General features: G+C 41.5%; 1 protein-coding gene and 1 long non-coding RNA gene across 4 annotated transcripts in view; one reads left to right on the top strand and one right to left on the bottom strand.

Moving 5' to 3' along the window:
- Positions 1-4,042, top strand: part of LOC143820668 (uncharacterized) — a 29,210-nt gene extending 25,168 nt beyond the window's left edge. Inside the window, exon 8 of the long non-coding RNA XR_013225454.1 lies at positions 343-4,042. This is a non-coding gene — a long non-coding RNA (uncharacterized LOC143820668). The remainder of the gene's footprint in view (positions 1-342) is intronic.
- The window catches only part of MMS22L (MMS22 like, DNA repair protein), a 94,107-nt gene that overhangs the window by 42,045 nt on the left and 31,573 nt on the right, over positions 1-20,489 (bottom strand). For all 3 annotated transcript variants that reach the window (XM_077303717.1, XM_077303732.1, XM_077303726.1), the window contains exons 12-15: positions 19,517-19,579; positions 11,991-12,110; positions 11,179-11,405; positions 9,847-10,356 (exon numbers count right to left, since the gene is read on the bottom strand). In XM_077303717.1, the coding sequence (XP_077159832.1) occupies positions 9,847-10,356; positions 11,179-11,405; positions 11,991-12,110; positions 19,517-19,579 (920 nt within the window). The remainder of the gene's footprint in view (positions 1-9,846; positions 10,357-11,178; positions 11,406-11,990; positions 12,111-19,516; positions 19,580-20,489) is intronic.

Raw genomic sequence — 20,489 nt, 5'->3', positions numbered from 1 at the left:
ATTCAACTATCACAGTTTGACACTGATGCAAACCAGGGCTGCTTTAACACAAGTATTTTGCTCTGCCCTGGCTTCCCAATTGAGGCCCTGTTTTCAAGAGCATCCACGTCCCATTTCTTTATTTCCTCTCAAATAGTTTCTGACTTTCCTAAACCTGGTTGGTATGATCTTTTTGCAAAGGCTGTGGTCAACATACCTTGGATGCTGAGAGGATACATTTTCTATCACAACTTTGACTCTACTCTGTCAATAATGTATCAATGAAAAGTAGACAGGAAAAGACAAGCAAGTACATCCATTGTTTGAAGGATTCTCACCTGTTGCTATTATCACCATCCAAAGGGAAAGCCCAATTAAAATGCACAAGTACCGAAGAGTGGGAATACGTGGAAGAACAACGGTGTTGAGACTGATGTCCAAAGGAGAGAAAACGTGACTGCAAACAGCACTAGTTAAAGACAGGTATTTCAAAATGCTTCAATACAATGGCCGAGATTCTCAAAGTGAAAACTTGAGGGTAGAATCATAGTTCTGGAATCAGTCCTCAAAAGGATAATCAAAAGAAGAATGTGCTGTACTTTAGAATAAAAAGAACTAAAGCCAGGCCATCCTGACACAGCTCTTACCTATGAAGCAGTTATTACACCCCCAGAACATGCCAAATGTTAGTTTTCTTTCAAACTCTCCCTTTCTTGTATTAGAAGCAGAGGCCCATGTAGTCCTGCTCTATTTCTTCTCCCCTGCCTCTAGGTCTCGTAGAATTTTTTTAAAGAAGCAAGTACCATAAGTACCCTTTGAAAAAAAAAAGGGGGGGGGAGACACCACATTGGCTTTGAAAGCTGCCAGTAGGAGGCAGCATTGCCTCTGACAGCCATCACCACCAAGCAACGCAGAGTAGTTAGGCACTTGCTTCATTCTTCTGTCATTATATAAGCAAGATGACACTGTTCTCTAATCCAGCCAAAGCTGATAAGTACCATCAACCTGTCACTTCCTACATTTCAAATTCTAACGCTGCAGCATCAAAGAGTTTTTTACATTTCGATTTCTTTTGCTGGCAGCAGTCAGTAGCCTCTCGTTCTCCCACGGTGTTCTAATGCAGCATTTGCACACCGGGGTGACTCCCAGCCTGAATAGCAGGTCATCCCCTACTCACTGAGCTCATCTGTGGCCCATGTGCCAGGCAATTTAGATCCAATCAGCCCTTATTTAGCTCAAGAGTAATGAGCAGCATAGTGACACAGACTTAAGCCTGACCCTCAGGACACTGCTCATCAAGCAGTAAAACTGTGACAAAATCATTCATCTTCCACCCGCTGGCAAGAAATAATACTCGCACTCACTGTATTACTTTTCAAGATAGGAGGGGGGGAAAAAGTCCTGAATTTTCATGATGTGAGACATTAATTTGCAGAAAGCTGAATTCCCTTAAACCCCCCTGTTGCTATGAACTCACCAGGGGGAAATAGGCCTTAGGAGACTGAAATGGAATAAAGAAAATTGCTTCGGCTTTCTTTTCATTTTAAATAAGCTTTAAATCTGACAAGTTTCCTAAAGACAAAGATATATACATATATATGTATATATATAATTTTTTTATACATATATGGTATTCCCAGTTTAAAAAAAAGAAAATAAAAAATGGAGGTATTCCAACACTAATTAGAGTTTTTATCAATTTTTTCCCATTGTTCAATAGGGGAAAGGGATCTCGCAAATCCGTATAAATAGCTATTTTTTCCTCACCTCCTGCAAAGAAAGAAATATGGAGAGGAAAGTTCATTCAAGAGAGAAAAAAGCTATAGTTTCAGAAGTGGAGTGCTTCAACCAGAAAATAAATGTACATTGATGTTCTTCAGGGATCACATATTTTTCTAAACAACTATAGGGCCATAAGCAGCGGGTGCTCAGTATACTTGGAAATGGTTTTGTACGCTGAATCCCCCCTCCCTTTAAGCGTATTTGGTGGATTTTCTCTTTCACAACAGTAAATCATGTATAGCTGACAGGTAGGTTATAGTACAAACGTCAGAGCAGGTTTGCTAGATAAAATGGTAATGGCAAAGAAGAAAAGAAGTGCAAGAACTTTTGAAATGGCAGCAGCCTGTGAAGAGTGGCATATTTTCATACTATTTGAGCATGAGTATTTTCTTAACTTCCAACTAAGTTGTACCAGGCAATGGCATTTTAATAGATACGGGTGCCCCAGCAGTGGTCCCAGACATATTCTCTCACTCTTCTCCCCCCCCCCTTGCAATAGCCTACCATTGCCCCTAAAATTCAATACAGTCAGGGAATGGGGAATGACACACTGACAACGGTTTTATGGAGCGCTCGTCTCTGATTTGCTACAAAATTACTTGAATGTTGGGGGCTACAGTGAACCAGAAACCAGAGGATTGTAAAAGGGAAATTATTCAAAACTATGTAACTTTTGTTTAACTTGCCTTCTCCAAAAAGGAAGGAAAGAAAAATACAGAGGAAAGTGCATTCAAGGGGGGGGGGGGGGATTAAAATCAGTAGTTTCAAAAGTGGAGTAGGTCAATTAATTTGCTATTCATTAGTAATTCAGTATTCCAGTGTCAACATGTTTTCAAGCATTGCTTTTAAAACTATGTATTTACACTCCAATATAAAAGCAGCCCTGCTGGATCATACCAGTGGTCCACTTTCCTAGGTATACCATGTGAGTGATTTCCAAAGATGATTTTATGGCATGGATCACAATAGCTGCACAGGATGCCTACTTGCTGATTGTCAGGATTTTAGTATGACAAAGTAATGATTCACAGTTAAACATGTCATTATAATTAATAGTGCAACTATATGTTATTGCTCCATTAACTTGGGCTTAGATGGGAGTACCTTTTCATAAGAGTGCACTGTAATTGTCTAAAATGGCAAACCGATGACATTCACAGCAACCATTATTTAAGCACTGAGTCACCATACCATTATGGTTGATCTTTGTAGTGAAGTGCTCAAGCTACGTGGAACAATTGCCAGTAATCTCCACTGTGGTACACTATAAGATAAAACCATTATTTCAGTCGCATTGGAATTTGGCCAGAAATTCCAATGCCTCCCAAGAAGATATTATTGCAGGCAAGGATCCCTAGTTGCTTGAATGACTCTCAGATCACTGCTTTTTGCAACTTTAATATATGTGGATTTCTAAAAAGTAAAACATGAGCCCAATGCCACTTCTGAAACATTTAGTACCAAAACATTCACACTGGCGCATACACATGCAAAACAGCCATAAAACCTGTCCAATTTCAGCATAATATCAGGTTGCAATCCTAAAATTCATTTTAATGCATTTATTCAACTACCTTTGTCATTCCTGTGAGGTCTGTGTCAGAAGTAATGGTTTCAAAAAGTGACAGTGGAAGAGGCCTGAGGACACTAATCACATTCCTTTGTTCACTATATGACTTCTAGCATTGGGCAAAATCCTGTCCTGCACTCTTGCAAGAACAGTCATACCTATGCACAATTGCTGAAAACCATTTTGATTTAAGATGCAGCTACCTATGATGAAACAAGCAACACTATATAGAATCATTTCAAAAAATGGAGAATATATATTTTTATAATAAGACATCTCTAGATTCTAAGGATAAAGTTCCCCACTGACAACAGTATTTAAAAGGATTAATATACTGGCAAGGATATATAGGTTTTCAACAACTAATACTGGAACTCTGGAATAAAATGCACCTTTCTGTATTTTTTTATTATTTGATCTGTTCACAGATATAAAAAGGAAGGAAGGAGAGAATCTCTTGATGGGCTGAGAGGACTTCCCACAGGGCATTTTTGATAGCAAAGTATAAAACACACAAAACCTCCCTTCAGAACAAGTATATATTTCCATAGTAGGGATACATACAAGGAATTCATGCCCAGCCTGAAGAACTACAGGGTGCAGTACAGAAAAATGAATATACACTTCTATTTGTTATTTAGCTACAGTCTAGCTATCAGAGAATCAGTATTAAGGAGATAACCATCTTTGCCAGACTTGTACTCTGACTGTGGCCCCCCCAAAAAAAAGAAAAGAAAAAAGATTATGTCAGATAAACCTTAAATACCGTTTTACAGTCTGTAGGACATTTTATACTCTCAAAGGCCACAGCTGTAGCCTGCTGCATCTGCAGTCATGCGCACAGACACAAATATACACAAACAAACTTGAAGGAGAAGACCAGCATGCCGTTGTTTGATTTCATTTCAAAGGTTGAGTGGCTTAAACCGAACCTAAAAACAACCTATGATATGCAAATGTAATTGGCAATGAAATAGAATCAAAAAGTTACCAAAAGTTTAGAAAGTGCATTTACAGATATGGCCAAAGCACATTTCAAACAATCAGTGCATGGCCAACAATATTTTCAGATCAGAGTGCTAGAAGAGGAGTGGCCAAACTATGTCTTTCCAGGTGTCTATGGACTACAATTACCATAAGCCCCATGGTCATCTGCAGAGTGCACTACAACAAAGAAAACTGTTTTCACTAAGGTGAGTGCTTTTTAATGCAAAGACTTTAGAGAAGAAGACAGAAAAGCCTGGGGGGGGGTTATATCCTGCTTTTCACTACCCAAAGGAGTCTCAAAGTGGCTTACAAACACCTTTCCCTTTCACTCTCCACAACAAACACCCTGTGAGTTAGATGGGCTGAAAGAGCTCTAAGAGAACAGCCGTATGAGAACAGTGACTAGCCCAAGATCACCAAAGCTGTGGAGGAGTGAGGAAACAAACCCAGTTCTTCTTATAAGAGTTTACTGCTCTTAACTACTACACCATGCTGGTTTTCCACTGCTCTGCACCTTGAGGCCTACTTTTCATGTTCCACTGAAGCTAGCTGGTGGTTCAAAAGCAGTTAAGTCCCTCCGTGGCTGCCCTTTGTCCTTCTCTTCCTCTTACATTTCTTCAGACAGAAATTGTAAGAGCATACCACTGCTACAAAGCTAGTGATTAGAGTGATGGGCCTAGGATCTAAGAGAGCCAGCATGGTGTAGCACTTAAGAGTGGCAACCACTAATGTGGAGAACTAATTTTGATTCCCCATTCCTCCACATGCAGCCAACTGGGTGATATTGGGCCAGTCACAAGAGCTCTCTCCGAGCTCTCTGGAATCACATTTACTACAAATTTCTCCTGAACATAGCCATTCATGCATGCATACATAAACTCATACTTTTTTGTCAAAAGTGATGCTGGCATGCCTGTCCTCTCCCCTGCCCATAATCCTCCTGGGGGTGCCAGGCAATAGTCTGATATCCCTGCTTAGCACTGTCTACTCTGATAATGGATTTCATAGTCAACTACAAATCATTCCAGCATCTGATCTTGGGGACCTGCATACAAAAATAAAAATATTCCATACAAAATTTTCAGTACTCCCTCAAATTTTCTGCTACTTTTTCTTTTCTGCTCAGCTATACCTTTGTCCTGGGAGACCCAATTGAACCCAATGCACAGAATGATCCAATCACACATAATGCAGACACCAGACTCAACAGGAATGGCCAAACTATGGCTCCCCAGATGTCCAGTCCATGGCCTACACTTACTATAAAGCCCCTGCAGGGCTCCTGATAACTGTAATTCATGGACATCTGGAGAGCCACAGTTTAGCCACCCCTGATGGAGAATTACCTTCCTGAAACAAAACAAGGTCAAATCAATAAAGCAAAAGAGGTAGAGGGCAGCTCTCCTCTGTCGGTGGATAAATTGGGCTCACAGAAGCCCTGAATCACTTTCTTGCAGCGTGCTGTTTAGGAAAGAGGCTCTCAAGTGTTTGCAGGAATGGAGAGCTAAAAGGTTCCCAGCCTTTGGTAGGATATGGAACCAAAGAGAACAGCAAGTTTTCACAGCTATGTTATGAATCCTTCAAAATGGAAGGGTTAGAATGGGAGCACAATCAGTCCTTGAACCAGAGCAGTATGAATGACTATAATTAAACCTCAGCTTTTTCCTATACCTCACTCTGTAATATGAATGCCATTTCTATAATCATCACCTAAACTAAAAGTAGAGAAACTAGCATTACCATTCCAGAAACTCTGTGTGATATGTTAAAGGGGATTGCTGTGACTATTTGACATTCTAAGCTTTAAATACCAAGGCATTTAGTTAACACAGCCAAATCAGTATTTTCATAATGCTACTTAATCAGCAATAAAGGAATGCTCCTATGAGCCATCATGTTGGGTTAGCTGAAAAGTGGCAAATGAAGTTGTTATTAACTAACCGCCTTTAGGGAGATGCTTCTTTCTTTAAGCAGTTATCTCCTTACCTACCTACACATACTGACAGTTGTAGACATATTAAACCCAATACAGTTGGCAGAAATATTACATTTATGCAAAGGTTGATGTCTTATTTTCATCTGGATCTTAAAACAGAAGAGATTGTCATAGTGAGACATTTGGTTCTTGGCCAAATCGCAAGGGCAGCCAAGAATGCATGTAATTAATCTGACCAAGGGTATTGCTCTATAACCCAGTTCTTGGCATGCAAATAGACAACTATCAGAATTCCTTTACACTATGCAATATGAATGCTAAGCCACTTTCCCGTCCCTTTCTTTCAACTGTGAAAGAAACGGTATCCTTGCTACATAAAGATGTTATTCCTGAGTATAAACACCAGGAATACTGCTGAACTGTTTGGACATTTAAGCCTTTGAATAACAAACATTATTGAATTGCGAGGCTTGGGGAGCGCTCCTGAGAGTCAGGGCCTTGTGGGTGTGAATGTAACCCACATAGGACTAATCACATGGGTCTCTGTAACCCAAGGGGTAGCCTGCCAGGAAGGAGGACACAAATCAAGTGGCAAAATTCCATGCATTAACCTCACCCAGCTACTCCATAAATTAAGTATTAACTCAGGACTAGAAGGAATTAGAGATATCCTGGATGCCAGTCAGTTACTAGTTAAAAATTACAGTGGCTCAACAATTTTGGGCCTGAACCAAAATGTTCAAGCAAATGTGAATGCTAGGGTTGAATAATACTTAGTGAGGTAAACCAAAATTGGGGGTGGGGTTAGAGTATACATTTTTAAAGAAGTTCCCAGTTTGCTAATGCTTCCCCTACCACCACTATTGAGGTCTAATATATTTTCCCCTAAAAAATAGTGTATTGCAGTTATACAGACTATTCAAAACCAAAGAACAGCCCCAGCAAGTGTGTCCAACACACTTTTGAGCAGTCCCAAGTAGTTTGCACTTTTTAAAAACCAAGTTAAACCAATTTAAAAAGAACCCTGCTAATAAATCACCTGCACTTCATCAAACCCTTTATCTTTGTTCAAAGACAACTTGGGGAAAAAATAATCAGTTGTCCTTGGATTTACAAGCTACTGACAGCAGAAGTCAAACTATCCAGACAGTAACAAAGTACTTAGGGTAAACATGCAGGTCAGTTTCTCTCCCTGTTCATAATGCATATTTCCAACTACTCCTCCCTCACAGCTCCTCTGTTTTCTACAGTGCCCAATCAATAACCCCCTCATTAAGACTTCTGGCAGCATGGCAGGGAAAGATGTTCCCAGCTTTCCTAAAGGAGTTTTTAGCCTTAAAATGGGGGGGGGGGAACTGCCTTCAGTGTGAGCTAGTGGACAGTGGTATGTCTAATATAGAAAGGACAGTTTGGAGGTTGTAAAGTGTATCAATAAATCAAGGAAACCCAATCAGCGATTGTTTCGTTAGGGCTACCTGTATCTGAATCAAACTATGCAACCTCTCCAGAAATCAATGAGACCAAACTGCTTCTGGCATGCTCCAGCTGCACTAACAGCCATGGAAGCATGCAGGGTCAAACCGAGCTCTTTGTACTTGCGAAGTAAGAGATGGGAAGGTCAGCACTACCGCCCCGTCTCGCATCTGGCGTTTCTGGGGAAGTTGGCTGAAAGGGCTGCTGCGGGCCAAAGATCAGCATTCCTGGAAGAAACTTCCGGCCTGGCTATGGGGTGGAGACAGTGCTAGTCGCCCTGATGGATGACCTCCGCCGCCAACTGGACTGAGGCGGGTCAGCGCTGCTGATACTATTAGACCTGTCAGCAGCATTTGACACAGTCGATCATGAGCTCCTAGCTCACCGCCTTGTCGACGCTGGAATATGGGGGACAGCCCTCAAATGGCTGATCTCCTTCCTCCAGGGTCGCGGACAGAGGGTAGCAATAGGAGAGTATCTAACCATCACCAGCTCACATGTGGAGTCCCAACAAGGAGCGGTCCTCTCTCCTATCCTATTTAATATCTTCATGCACCCTCTTGCTCAGCTGGTGCGGAGGTTTGGGCTGGGTTGTCACCAATACGCAGATGACACCCAGCTCTTCCTCCTGATGGATGACTGCCCTGACTCCCCCCCAGAATCTTTAGAAAGATGCTTGGAAGCAGTGACAAAATGGATCAAGCAGAGTCGTCTGAAGCTCAACCCTACAAAGATGGAGGTCCTGTGGTTGGGTAGGAAGGGACCATGGGAGGAAGCATGCCTTTTTGCGTCCGCCATGTTGTGATGGTTTTATGTCTTTTAATAGGAGGTTTTAAGACATTGTGACCTGCCACGAGCCGCTTAGGGAGTGGCAGGAAATAAAACAACAACAACAACAACAACAACAATAATAATAATGGAAAACTGGTACATGATTGACTGGCTGGCTCCCACATCTCACTTCCTTGCCTACAGGGCATGTCACCACTTCCAGAGTTTCCCAAAGCCCAAAAAATATTTCAGGGGTTCTTCCACGGTCAAACGGTTGAAAAAGGATGGTCTAAGGCAGTGGTCCCCAACCTTTTTGAGGCTGGGGTCTGGCAGGGCAACTGCCCGCCCACGCATGCTATGCATGCGCGCCCGCGCCCACTTTCTGGCCGTGCATTTTGGCCGCGCATGGCGTACGTGCGGCCCAGCCGCGCATGCGCGATGCGCGGGCCGGGTTGTGGCTCCCTCTCCCCACCCTCCCACAGTAAGAAGCTTCCCGGGCCGCAAGCTTGCGGCCTGGGAATTTTTTTACTGTGGGGGGGCGGGGAGAGGGAGCCGCGGCCCGGCCCGGCCCGCGGGCTGGGGACCACTGGTCTAAGGTGCTATAAAACTCTGTGCTTGTAGCGCCTGATCTGTGCTCATATGCATAACTCACTAAGTAAGCTGTTCATCAAGTAATAAATACATACATGTGAACCAGGGTATACACATGTATATATGAACCAGCTTATACACAATCTCCTGCAGCATTCTAGTGAAGAACTTGTCAACCATATTCAGTCTGCCAGCTATACATGGCAGCCCACCAAGTGCTAGAAACCAAGTTTTTCATCAAGTCAGACAGCAGAAACAGGAGATTCATCAAGTGTATGGATGATGGGTCACAAATGGTTCTTGTCTGCATTCCACATAAAAGAGGGACTAAGCATTCATTTAATAGTAAATTAATAGAGAGCAATAGACATTTCAGTCAAAGTTTGTTTCCAGCAATAAAAAATAAGCAAAGAAGTATATCCTTATTTTCCAATTTCTAATATTTTCTATGGGCTGGATTGTACTGTCTTTTATGCTAGGATGAAGAGGGCAAACCCCCCCTGTGACAGAGCTGCAGCAAAGAGAGACGTTGATCAAACTGATGCTCCTCCCACTTGCACCTGGAGATATGTTTTAGGATTTAACTTTAGATATATAATTTTTTGGGGGGTGGGGGGGAACCAAGAACTTAACACAAGCAACAAAAATTGATAAAAAACAAACAAAGAGTAAGGTATACAAAAAAAAAAAAGAAAAGAGAAAAGCACATTTACACATGGCTGGTTGAAAAGAGTTTAAAATATGTATACAAGTTTACCTCAATCTAGACAGGATATCCTGCACAAAATTTAAGACTGCTGCTAGTTCAGCTCCTCGGCAACCTGGCAGCAACATACTGAAGCCCTCATTCAGCAACTTCTCCTCTGAAAGGTACAGCAGGTGGCTGGTCTCAAATACTTCTTGGACGCCATCAATGTAAGTGGAAAGCAACTGCCAGAGGTTTTGTTTCTGCACGTAGTCATTTTTTGCTACCAGGAACTCCTTTGCCTTTTCACGGAAGGCACTCGAAAGGTGCTCGGCCAGCACCGTAATGTCCATGCTCTTCTCAACATACGTCAAGATGAAGGCAAAGCATCCTTTCCATAGCAGAGCTCTCTGGGAGAGGCTTGTGGAAGCTGGACTAAGAAAACGCAGAAGTTCCATCACGCGGCTGGCAACATCCTCTGTCTCTGCCATGGCTGCCAGCACAAGGAAAAGATGGAAAAAATTTTGCAGCCCCGCTTCTGTCAACTCTCGCATTCTTTTCTGGTGAAACTTGGAATAAATTCTGCATTGTAAAAAAAAACACACACACACACACACACACATACACCCAAAAAAACTTTTCTTAAAGAGGGTTATGATCTTGCTTTGCCATCTTGTGCTAACCTGTGTTGCAGTGTAGTTTGGTCAGTAATGGCCTCACTGAATTCTTTCCTACTGTACATCAGCCCAAAACAGGCTGATACCAGAAATCTTGAGAGCTTAAAACAAGTTTGCACAGCCTGCAGGTCAGAGATGCTCCTGCCTTATTTCAACCTTGTAAACCGACTACATTTATCTGAATTGCAAACACCACATGAGGAATAGCAAGGCATCGCTCTGGCTTGATATGCATAGGTTTCTAGTGCTGTAAGCATAAATAGTTCATGCACCAGGAGCATAATATGAATGAAGCACTACCAGATGCTAACACAGGAGTGTTAACACACTACCCATTACATATATTGTTCAGAATGTCACAGTGTGCAAGCACTGAGCAGATACACAGATGACAAAAGGCTGTAGAGAAAGCCCTTCTGAAAAACACAGAGTACTGATCTACATGCTCAAGATAAGTCTTTGTGAAATGTTTATATTAATTAACCCATACAATTAAATAACTGAAAGGTTAGGAAAGACATTACATAAACACCTGATAAAATTACCTGATTTGTAATTTAATTTATGGTTTAAAACATTAGGGATGGAGGCTTCTTATTTTGTACAGGAATATATAATAGCCATAAAGATGGATACTTTGAGGCTCACCGCAGAGCCTCAAAAAGCAGTCACAGAACATAACTTCAGAAAATGTGGTAAAAAATCGATAAGATAAAAAGCATTGTACCTTCCTTTGATTTGCTTCCATGGGTGGACACCATTGGTCTCTACTGTCTTTTTCATTATTTGGGCCAAAATGCAAAGGAAAATCTGGTAACTGTTTCTAGATACATATGCATCAGGAGAATGAATGTCACTGCAGCAACTCTTTACCAACTCATACATAGACATGGGTGTTTTACTAATATTTGCAAGGCCTTTGAGCCCAAACCAAGGAATAGTAAAAGGACTGTTCTGAAAGAAAAATGAAACAAACACAAATGGTGCCTCTTTCTTCATCAAGATAAAAGACAGCAATTCAGATTAAGACTAATTTACAATGGTTTGGTAATCTTTATCCTGTTTGTACTCTCAAGGCGAGGGCTTTGGACACAGCTAACTTCCTTCCCCCACCCTACCCTAATACTGCCCCTTCAGGATTTCACCTTCTCCATGGAGGAAGAAATCACTGGGGAGGGGGCTGTCACTGAGTCCACAGGGAACTAAATGGCTCATTTACAGCCGAGCCAAAGGAAAAGGACTCCAGTCAGAAGTTGTTACTGGATATTTTGCCCCCCTCCACAAAGCATGAAACTCTATCCTACCCTTTATCTCCTTTAATTACAAAAAAGGATATAATTTTGGAATTATTCACAACCTTTGGAGTGAAGGAGAATATAAACTGAATGTATGAATAAATAGGTATAAATAAATCAGGGATTTTTTTAGAGGGCCACAGACAATTCCACTGCCAATCAGAATGAACTGAACTATAAATAATTTCCTCAAGGTCATAGATGCTAACTTATAGCTCTTGTATAAGTAGGAATATTTACTAACCAGATTCTTGCTGTAATATTCCCAGAGTATTGTGACAGTAGGGAGGTTTGCATCCCAAATATGGCTTAAAGTCAAACAGCACTGAAGATGCATTCGTAATTGTTCTTCTAATATTCCAGTCTACCAAGCAAAGACATTCAAACAATGTTATATTCTCTTTTAGCAATATTTTATTGAATAAAAACAACTTTGACCACAATCAAATACAAGACTTTCAGATTCCGAGAACATTTTTTCTTCTATAAATGTTATTTCTGGTTAGGCAGCAAACCAATCCATTAATATGAGCAGTGATCTAGAAAATAAAATCTGACAAGTATTGGCATTGTTATCTCCTAAAACTCCAGTTACATTTCCAGAAGTTAGAATCCGACAAGTGAGGAACCACAAGAAACTTGCAGGGCGGCTATTCCCATTCTCCCCACATTTTATTTATTTATTTTATTATTATAATATTTATATACTGCCCTCCCCTGGGGCTCAGGCCGGTTTACATAACAACTTAAGAACAATACATTTGCTTCCTCCCCTCTACCTCTTCTCTCACAGTCCCCCCCTTTTCTCCATGCATGCCACTTCTTCTGTTTTGCCCCTCACCACTATCTTTGTTCTTCTGCCTCTCCACATCACTCTCCCAGCCTCCTGTCTGCTTCTTCTCCCCTGCACAGCAGCTGCAACAGTGGTGACACTCCCAGCCAACCACCTGCTCACTGCCTCCCTCCCCAGCAGCAGCAGAAGTGGCAGTTCACCTGGAAGTTAGCAATGGTAGGACTTAAAGGAAACTGCTGGTCTGGAGGGTAGAGTGCATGGCATTATACCAGTCCAACATCCCTCCACAAACGCTGCCATCCCCAGGCTGCACCTCCACCAAATGTCCAGAAACGTCCCAATGGCCCATGCTTTCTGGCAGCTGGGACGAGGAGGGTCGATGTATACCACTTACTGCATAACAGTTACATTCCATCACTCGCCTGTGAAAAGCTCTGCCCATTAGCAAAATTATGAAAGGAATAATATTTGTGGAAGGAGGAGGGCTTCCATATTGCATAAACCTGGGCTAGGGCGGTGGAGCCCAGAGCTCCGCACCATCTCAGCAGACACTGGCTTCTCTTGCAGCTCGGCTCATATCAAGTTGTGAGAGGAGCCAGCCAAGGATCAGTTGGGACGGCAGAAGCCGAGAGGTCGCAGGCAGGTCTGTGTTCAGCAGGGAGAGGCCTCCCCACTGCACACAGATCCTGGTGCCATCTTCTGGCCACAGGAGAAACCAGCCAAGTCTGTGCGCAGTAGGGAGAGCTTCTTCTGCATGAAAATCAAAGCCAAGATCAGGCTGCTGTTTTTTTTTAAAGATAAAACTGGTATTTTTCTGCTCAAATCTATTGGACCTTCAAAATTTGGAATTACCAAAAAATCCCAAATCCAACTACTATAGTGGTATTGGGATCTGGGATTGTTTGAAACACTAAAACTTTCTCAGGTCCAATAAATCGAAGCTGAAAAATACAGATTGTTTTCACACCCTCTTTACCTTTATATCTTTGGTTCTATTTCTTTGGTGTTGTAATGCAATGCAACCTCAGCAAAAAACTTCATCTCCGTCTCTGTACAGATCATTTATCTCACTTAGAAATAACTGATGAAATTTTAAATTAAAATCAGCACATTAACCTGATGGCTTCATTTTGAGGTTTTTACTGGTAACCCGCCCCGCTATAGTTTATTTTTTTAAAGTATGAGTAAGAATGACAATATTTTAGATTTTAGCCGCATAAGAGGAGCCGATATTTCCCTTCTGAGGATGGGTGGGCAAATCAGTATTCGTCTGTTCAGGAAAAAAATCCACCTCTACATACTACTAGTGAATAGGTGGGACAGGTGAAAGGAGTTGGGCAGTTTGGCTTGGCAAAAATGTGACATTATATGCTAAGCCAATAATTATTTCCAAAATAGGCTATATACCTCCAAAGCCTCTTTTGGTTTACAAGGGAATGCTAGTGGCAGCAGACCTGTGTCCAAACCCGCATATTAGTTAAGAAAAACCTTCCAGGACTCTAAAGTGAAATGGAACAGGTGATAAAACATTTTTTTTCCAGAATTTACTATACCTGCTTCTCTGCCTAAATGGACTCCTACACTGTTTCAAATAGTCTGAACTCACAGGGAGGTCAGCTTTTAATTTACCTCAGTAGGGGGACAACAGATATAATCAAAATGATAGTACTATGTAAACATATTATTTATACTTTATGGCCACCTGCTGTAGCAACAAAATTGTTTTGTAAGGAGTCCAGCAAGTATTCTTGTATTCATCCATTTTTTACATTTAATCCCACTCCACAAAGAAGCACGAGTCACAACTGGAGATATATGAAAATTTAATCTTCCCAAATGCCAGTCGCACAATTATAAACTGATAGAAACCACCAGCCATTTAAAAGTTGTCTTTATTTTTTATTCTAGTTTATCAACATTTCGTAACCTTTTAAGAATAAATATGTATCATAACTACATATTAAGCATGTCTGTTTCTGTCAGTGGAATACCCTCCTGAATAGGTTGAGACTTGCCCCATCCCTAAGGGCTTCTGGGCAGATCTGAAGACCTGTCTGTTCTGAAGAGACTTTCCCTTTCCAGATGGATACCAACTTGGTCTCACTGCAATCTTTCCAAGACCATTCCCACAAAGCAAATCTGAAACCAATGGCATGGAAGATGGGGAAACTGTAGATGGGGCACAGAAGCACCATGAGGCTATGGGGACATGTGGAGGGAGAGACACTATTTCCCAGTAGAACCTTCCCAGCAGAAGAGTTGGTTTTTATACCTGGCTTTTTACTGCCCAAAGGAGTCTCGGAGTGGCTGAAAATAACCTTCCCTTCCACTCACTACTACAGACACCCTGTGAGGTAATTGAGGCTGAGAGCGATCTGAGAAACTGCTCTGCGAGAACAGTTTCTAACAGGACTGTGACTGGCCCAAGTTCACCCAGCATGTGGAGGAGCAGGGAATCAATACCAGCTCACCGCATTAGATACCGCTGCTCTTAACCACTACACCAAGCTGTACAAATTGCCATTGCCTTAAAGAGATGGAGCTAGAGCACAGGCAGAAGAAGCTGCTGCAGGAGGATGGTGTAAGTCTTTTTTTTACTTGCTCACTGACTGTTTTGGGATTCTTTTCCTTTAAATTTGGACCTTCTGGCCAATGGCTTCTCAGAGCAATCCCAGGAGGGAGACACCCAGGTATTTCCTACATGGAGAGGTGATTATGTGATTAATAAGGTTTGAGAAGGGAAATATGCTTTTGTCTTCTGTGTTCTCTCTCTCTGTGGAGCACCGCAGAGACCCCCATCCCAAGCAGCTCTTTCCTCCAGGGGAACTGATCTCCACAGGAGTTTTCGTTCTGGGGTTCTCCAAGTCCCACCCGGGGGCTAGCATTCCTGAACAGTGACAGAGATGACAGCCTCCAACAGGGACCTGGAGATCCCACTTCTGGGGTTTCTCCAAACCTGAAGAAAACGCTGACATAGGCAGTAATTGAGAAACCCTCTGTAAGTTCTTTGCCAACCAATGTTTTCATGTTTGTAACAGTTTTTGATTTACTTTGATATTGTACCGAAGTGAAGAATGTACAGACTAAAAGGTTTTCAGGTCTTCAAGCAAATTTTGCTATCAATTAAATATTTTCATTGAAGGAAGAAACTGACTAGTTATGAATTATTAGATGTTTCTGATTAGGAATAACTGCCACACAGCATTTATCTTTGTTTCTCACCTGGAGCCTGTCATCTCTGCACCTCCATGGGATCCAAAGCCAGAAAGTCCCCCCTCCCAAGTAATCCTTTTCTCCAGGGGGACTGATTTCTGTTACCTAGAAATGACCTGCAATTCCAGCATCTCCCCAGGTCCCACCTGGAGAATGACATCCTGCAACCTCTCTGGGGCATGGTGCCACAGAATTCTCCCCCTCCTAAGGAAGCCCTTTCATCTCCAGAAGCCTGGAGATGAGTGGTCATTGCAGAGTCCCCCCTCCAAAACTGCTATTTCTTCCTGGGGAATTGATTTCTATAGTTTGCAGATGACCTCCAATTTCAGATTTCCAGGTTGCACGTGGAGGTTGGTGATCCTTGGGTCAAGAATGTTCCTTAAGATTTGGAGGCAGGGCCTCAAGTGTCCTGGGGTGGGCAGGAGCTTTTGCTATGTAGCCAGATCCCAAGAAGGCCACGGTGCAGGTGTGCATCCTAATGCCCGTTGTTTCCCGGGGTGCAATGGGCTTTGCATCTAAGTCTAGTACATAGAATAAAACATAGGTCTTAAAGGTGCCACTAGACTCAAAACTGTTATGTTGCTTCAGACTAACACAGCTACCCACATGAAGCACATTAAAACATTTGAAGTATTTCAAACTATGCATTCAAGGCATTACCATTACTGAGGAGAATTTCAAATTAAAGTATTTCCCTCAATTATCTTGAAGTACTCTAGTATGAAAAATGCCATCAACCTTTAACCCACTCCTAACTATACTGATTTTGAATTTTTACTTTGTATTATCACTCCGTTTTATTTTGTGTCACTTTATTAATGCACTAATTAGACCAACTTAGTAACCTTAGTATCATTACAAATTAATCACTGAGTCTTCTCTCAACCACTAAAATAGGTGGATATTCATCCACTGCTTTAAAAAACAACAACACCTCTACAGAAGAGTGATGTGGCCGTTTATCACCTTCCTAGGCCAAGTGATTGAGAAAGAAGTAGCACGTCTTCTTGACTGCTCTAAACCCTTTCCATCCTGTTTTCATGTGGGCTATAGATGGTTCTGCTGGTTTTAGCTGATGACTGCTGTCTAAATGTAGATAAAGGTGAAGTCTCCCTGTTGCCCCTACTGGATTTATGTGCTGCTTTTGACATAATAGACAAATCAGCTCCTTGAAGTGCTGGAAAACAGGTTTCTGTGTTGGACTGGTTCCATTGTTCCTCTAGGCCCCAAAGAACTGCCGTTGGAGACCAGTTACTATCAGTGTGGGACCTATCTTGTGGGGTCCTACAGGGTGCAATATTATTCCCCCATACTTTTCATGCTTAAGCCAATAAATTTGTGATTTGGTGTTTGGTTGTCATCAATATGTGGAAGATAGTAAGCTAAATGACTAAGAGTGAACAAATTTAAACTAAACACTGGAAAGAGTGAAGTTATGTTAGTTAGAAAAGCACAAGTTAAGGGAAATAAAGCTACCCCTCTTTTGATGGGATTAAGCTGACCTAAGAACCTTGGATGTACATTATTGCTGGAAAACAAGTTTATTTAGGTTTTTTTTGGGGGGGGGGCATTCTTCCAGCTCTGCTTAGCTCAAGACCTTACCTTGAGAAGGCAGATCTGGCCACTTGGATATAGGAGTGTGCATTCAGATTTACTCAAGTAAAAAATGTACTACAAGAATAACATCAGTATTTTTCAGGTGTATTTCAGCCCCCACCAAAATCCTGGATACATTCAGGAATAACCAGTATATCAGAAATCAGCAGAGAGGTGAGAACAGATCGCTCCTGCCTCTCAGCTGCTTGTTGAGTCCCTTTAAAGTCTGGCACACACAAAAAAAAACATTTCAGAAACTTTGGTTGCTGCAGAATGCAACAGCTTGGCTATTATCAAAGCTGTTGTGATGGAGCAAGGGGGACAGGCAGTTTCACTGATATGAGGGTCCAAGGCCATGAAGGGCTTTGTATGTGATAGTCAATACTTGAAATAGAGCCCGGTAACTGATGGGCAGCCCATGGAGTAACTGTAGAACTGGAGCAATATTCATGCTCTGTTAAGGGCTGCCCATCAGTTACCAGTTTTTTTGTGGACCAGACTTTAAAGGGACTGCTGTAGAAGCCCAACAAACAGCTGTTCCCCATGACAGCTTTGCTTATTGTCAAAACCAACCAATTCCCATACATGTATCTGGTTCTGCTGTGGCCCCCAAGTTGTGGAATGGCCTGCCTGAGGAAGCGAGGAAGGCTTTCTGCAAACTATGCAAAACTGAATTATTCAAGAGGTCTTTCTACACAGGCAATAGACTAGCACTGTACAAGATGCTTCATAAAGTTACTTTGATAAATTATTAGTCTGCTGTAGGATAGATTCTATGATATAATTCTGCATTATTTCATGTGTCAGATTAACACTTATATTTTGCTCTGGTTCCATTTTTTAAACTTCTGGTTGGTTCTACAATCAAATTCCTATTTTACTATTCATTGACAATCCATCTTGTTGATTGTATTGACTCACTCTGTGCAATCAACCTCTAGTACCGTTGATAAAGATCGACTACAAATAAGGTAAATAAAAAACAAAATGTATAGGATAGAGAAAATTGATTGTGAGGATTTTTTTTTCCTTCGCCAAAATGCTACAGTTTGGTGGCACCCATTGAAAGTGATGGGAAACTTATTCAGGACAGAAAAAGAAAATACTACTTTGCCCAAATGTACAGTTAACTTGTGCAACTCATTGCCACAGGATGTGTTGAAGGCAATTAGACAATTCCATGATCCAACCACGGGTTTTATGAATGAGACTGATATGCAGGAGGCAATATCTCTCAGAATGCCAGCTGCTGGGGCCAGAGGAAGGCTTTGAGCACTACAGCCCTACTAACAGCTTGATAGAGCACCTGGAGGCCACTGTCAGAACAGGATGCTAGACCCACTGGACCACTGGTTTGATGCAGCAGAGCTCATCTTATGTTCTTGAAACTGTCATGCACCAAACATCAAAGAGTAAAGTTAACAGTTTAATGGATTAAGTGGAAAGGAAAGTCATTGTTCGGGTCATGCCTGGCGCCTGGTTATGTAGATGGCCATTCTCTGTTACACAAACAAATTAAAGAAATTACTTTTGTAACGGTTGACATTACATAAATTACAATTTGTACCGTGCAACCTAAGAATAAATTTACAGAGAACATGTTAATATGTACAGCATATTTAAAAGCACTTTTAAAAGGAGGTCAGTTCTGACCTCTGGGCCACAAAGTACTGCATTAACAGCGCTGTAGAAAGAAAAATGATAAGGTATGAAATGAGTGCTCAGAAGCTACAACCTTATCAGTAAGAGTTTGATTCAAGCCTGTAAGACAAATTGCTCAGCAAGGCAAGTCACCTTCCTGCTGTGATGAGGATATAGCTGAATTTTCAATGCAATAGACTATCTCCCATATCGCATCTTCTCAACCCAATACCCCTCAGATTCCACAGACAGCTTTCATTTTCTAAACATCCTGTTTTTATTCAGAATGCATCTTTCGAGGGGAGCCCAGTAACATGGCCAGGACAATTATTCCACCTCCCACCCCACTTTATTTGACAAAGTACCTTCAAAACACAACTGTTTAAGAGCATGGTGGCTAACATGTACGAAATTACACAGCATTCCAGTTCAGAGAGATCATCAAGGTTGCTCACACCTTTAAAGGAAAAAAGTTTTAGACACCAATTTGGTGGGGGGGAAGTGCAAGTTATTCCCGGCGTACTTACTTGACTATTGACAGACTGTTTCAGCAGATCTTCTACAAAAGGCCAGTTGGATTCTATTGGTTTCTGAATGGAAAAATAGTTTAAAATAATAAAAATCTATAATAAATTACACAAATAATGCTAAAGAACTCTGTATGACAACTGAAAATGTGACAGCATAATGCTTAAATTGAGCACTGAAAAGAACCCTACTTTTTCCAGTTTCAGTTGTGTCATAAACAAAACACAGGCTGTGTTGACAGGTCAGTGAGAACTCTAAATGTAACTTGAAAGCATCAGGAACTATCACAGTTTATGTCTGGGTCCCTTTACTCCGCCTACTTCTAGTCTTTTGTGAACAGGCCCTCAATGAACTTTTCTGAGTTTGATCAAGCCTTAATGCCCAAAATGCCCCTGGAAATTGTTGTGTTTCTCTCTATAACCAAAGATTTTAAATCTTTTAAAATTTCACTTTCATAACAAGCTGAAGCTCAATCAAATCCAAACGTTGTTAATCAAGCTTCAGGTGTTAAAGGAAGGCATGAAATATCATGAGTGAATGGAGCAGGTGGAAAGATCAAACAATGTATGCCCTGACCATATGCCTACAAATTTCCATTTAACTCGGTGTCGCCAGGAGATCTAAACGCAGGCCCACTTGTTTGTTTTCAGTCTTCATAGGAAACAAAAACATTTTTCCAGAGTACAGTACACGGCAAACTTGAAGCCACACACTTTACTATTTCTTAATTTTTATGTGAGAAGCCTGCCACACAACTACTGTACTGTCTCAAAGTACCAAGAGCCACCATGAGACACATGCCACAGGCTCCGACATCCAGTGAAGTTTTCATTTTAATTAGCTTTCCATCTTTTCTCTGCTACAAGACAACCAGCATCAAAATCTGTCTCATCAAGTTAATTAGTGACACCCAGAATTCCTTTTTAACAATCATGGAAGATGACTCCTCTATTTTAACACCCATGAGCAAAG

This window comes from Paroedura picta, chromosome 1 (assembly GCF_049243985.1).
Source record: "Paroedura picta isolate Pp20150507F chromosome 1, Ppicta_v3.0, whole genome shotgun sequence".
Taxonomy (NCBI): domain Eukaryota; kingdom Metazoa; phylum Chordata; class Lepidosauria; order Squamata; family Gekkonidae; genus Paroedura; species Paroedura picta.
Note: the sequence above shows the minus strand (reverse complement) of the source record. Positions and strands in the feature narration are given on the sequence as shown.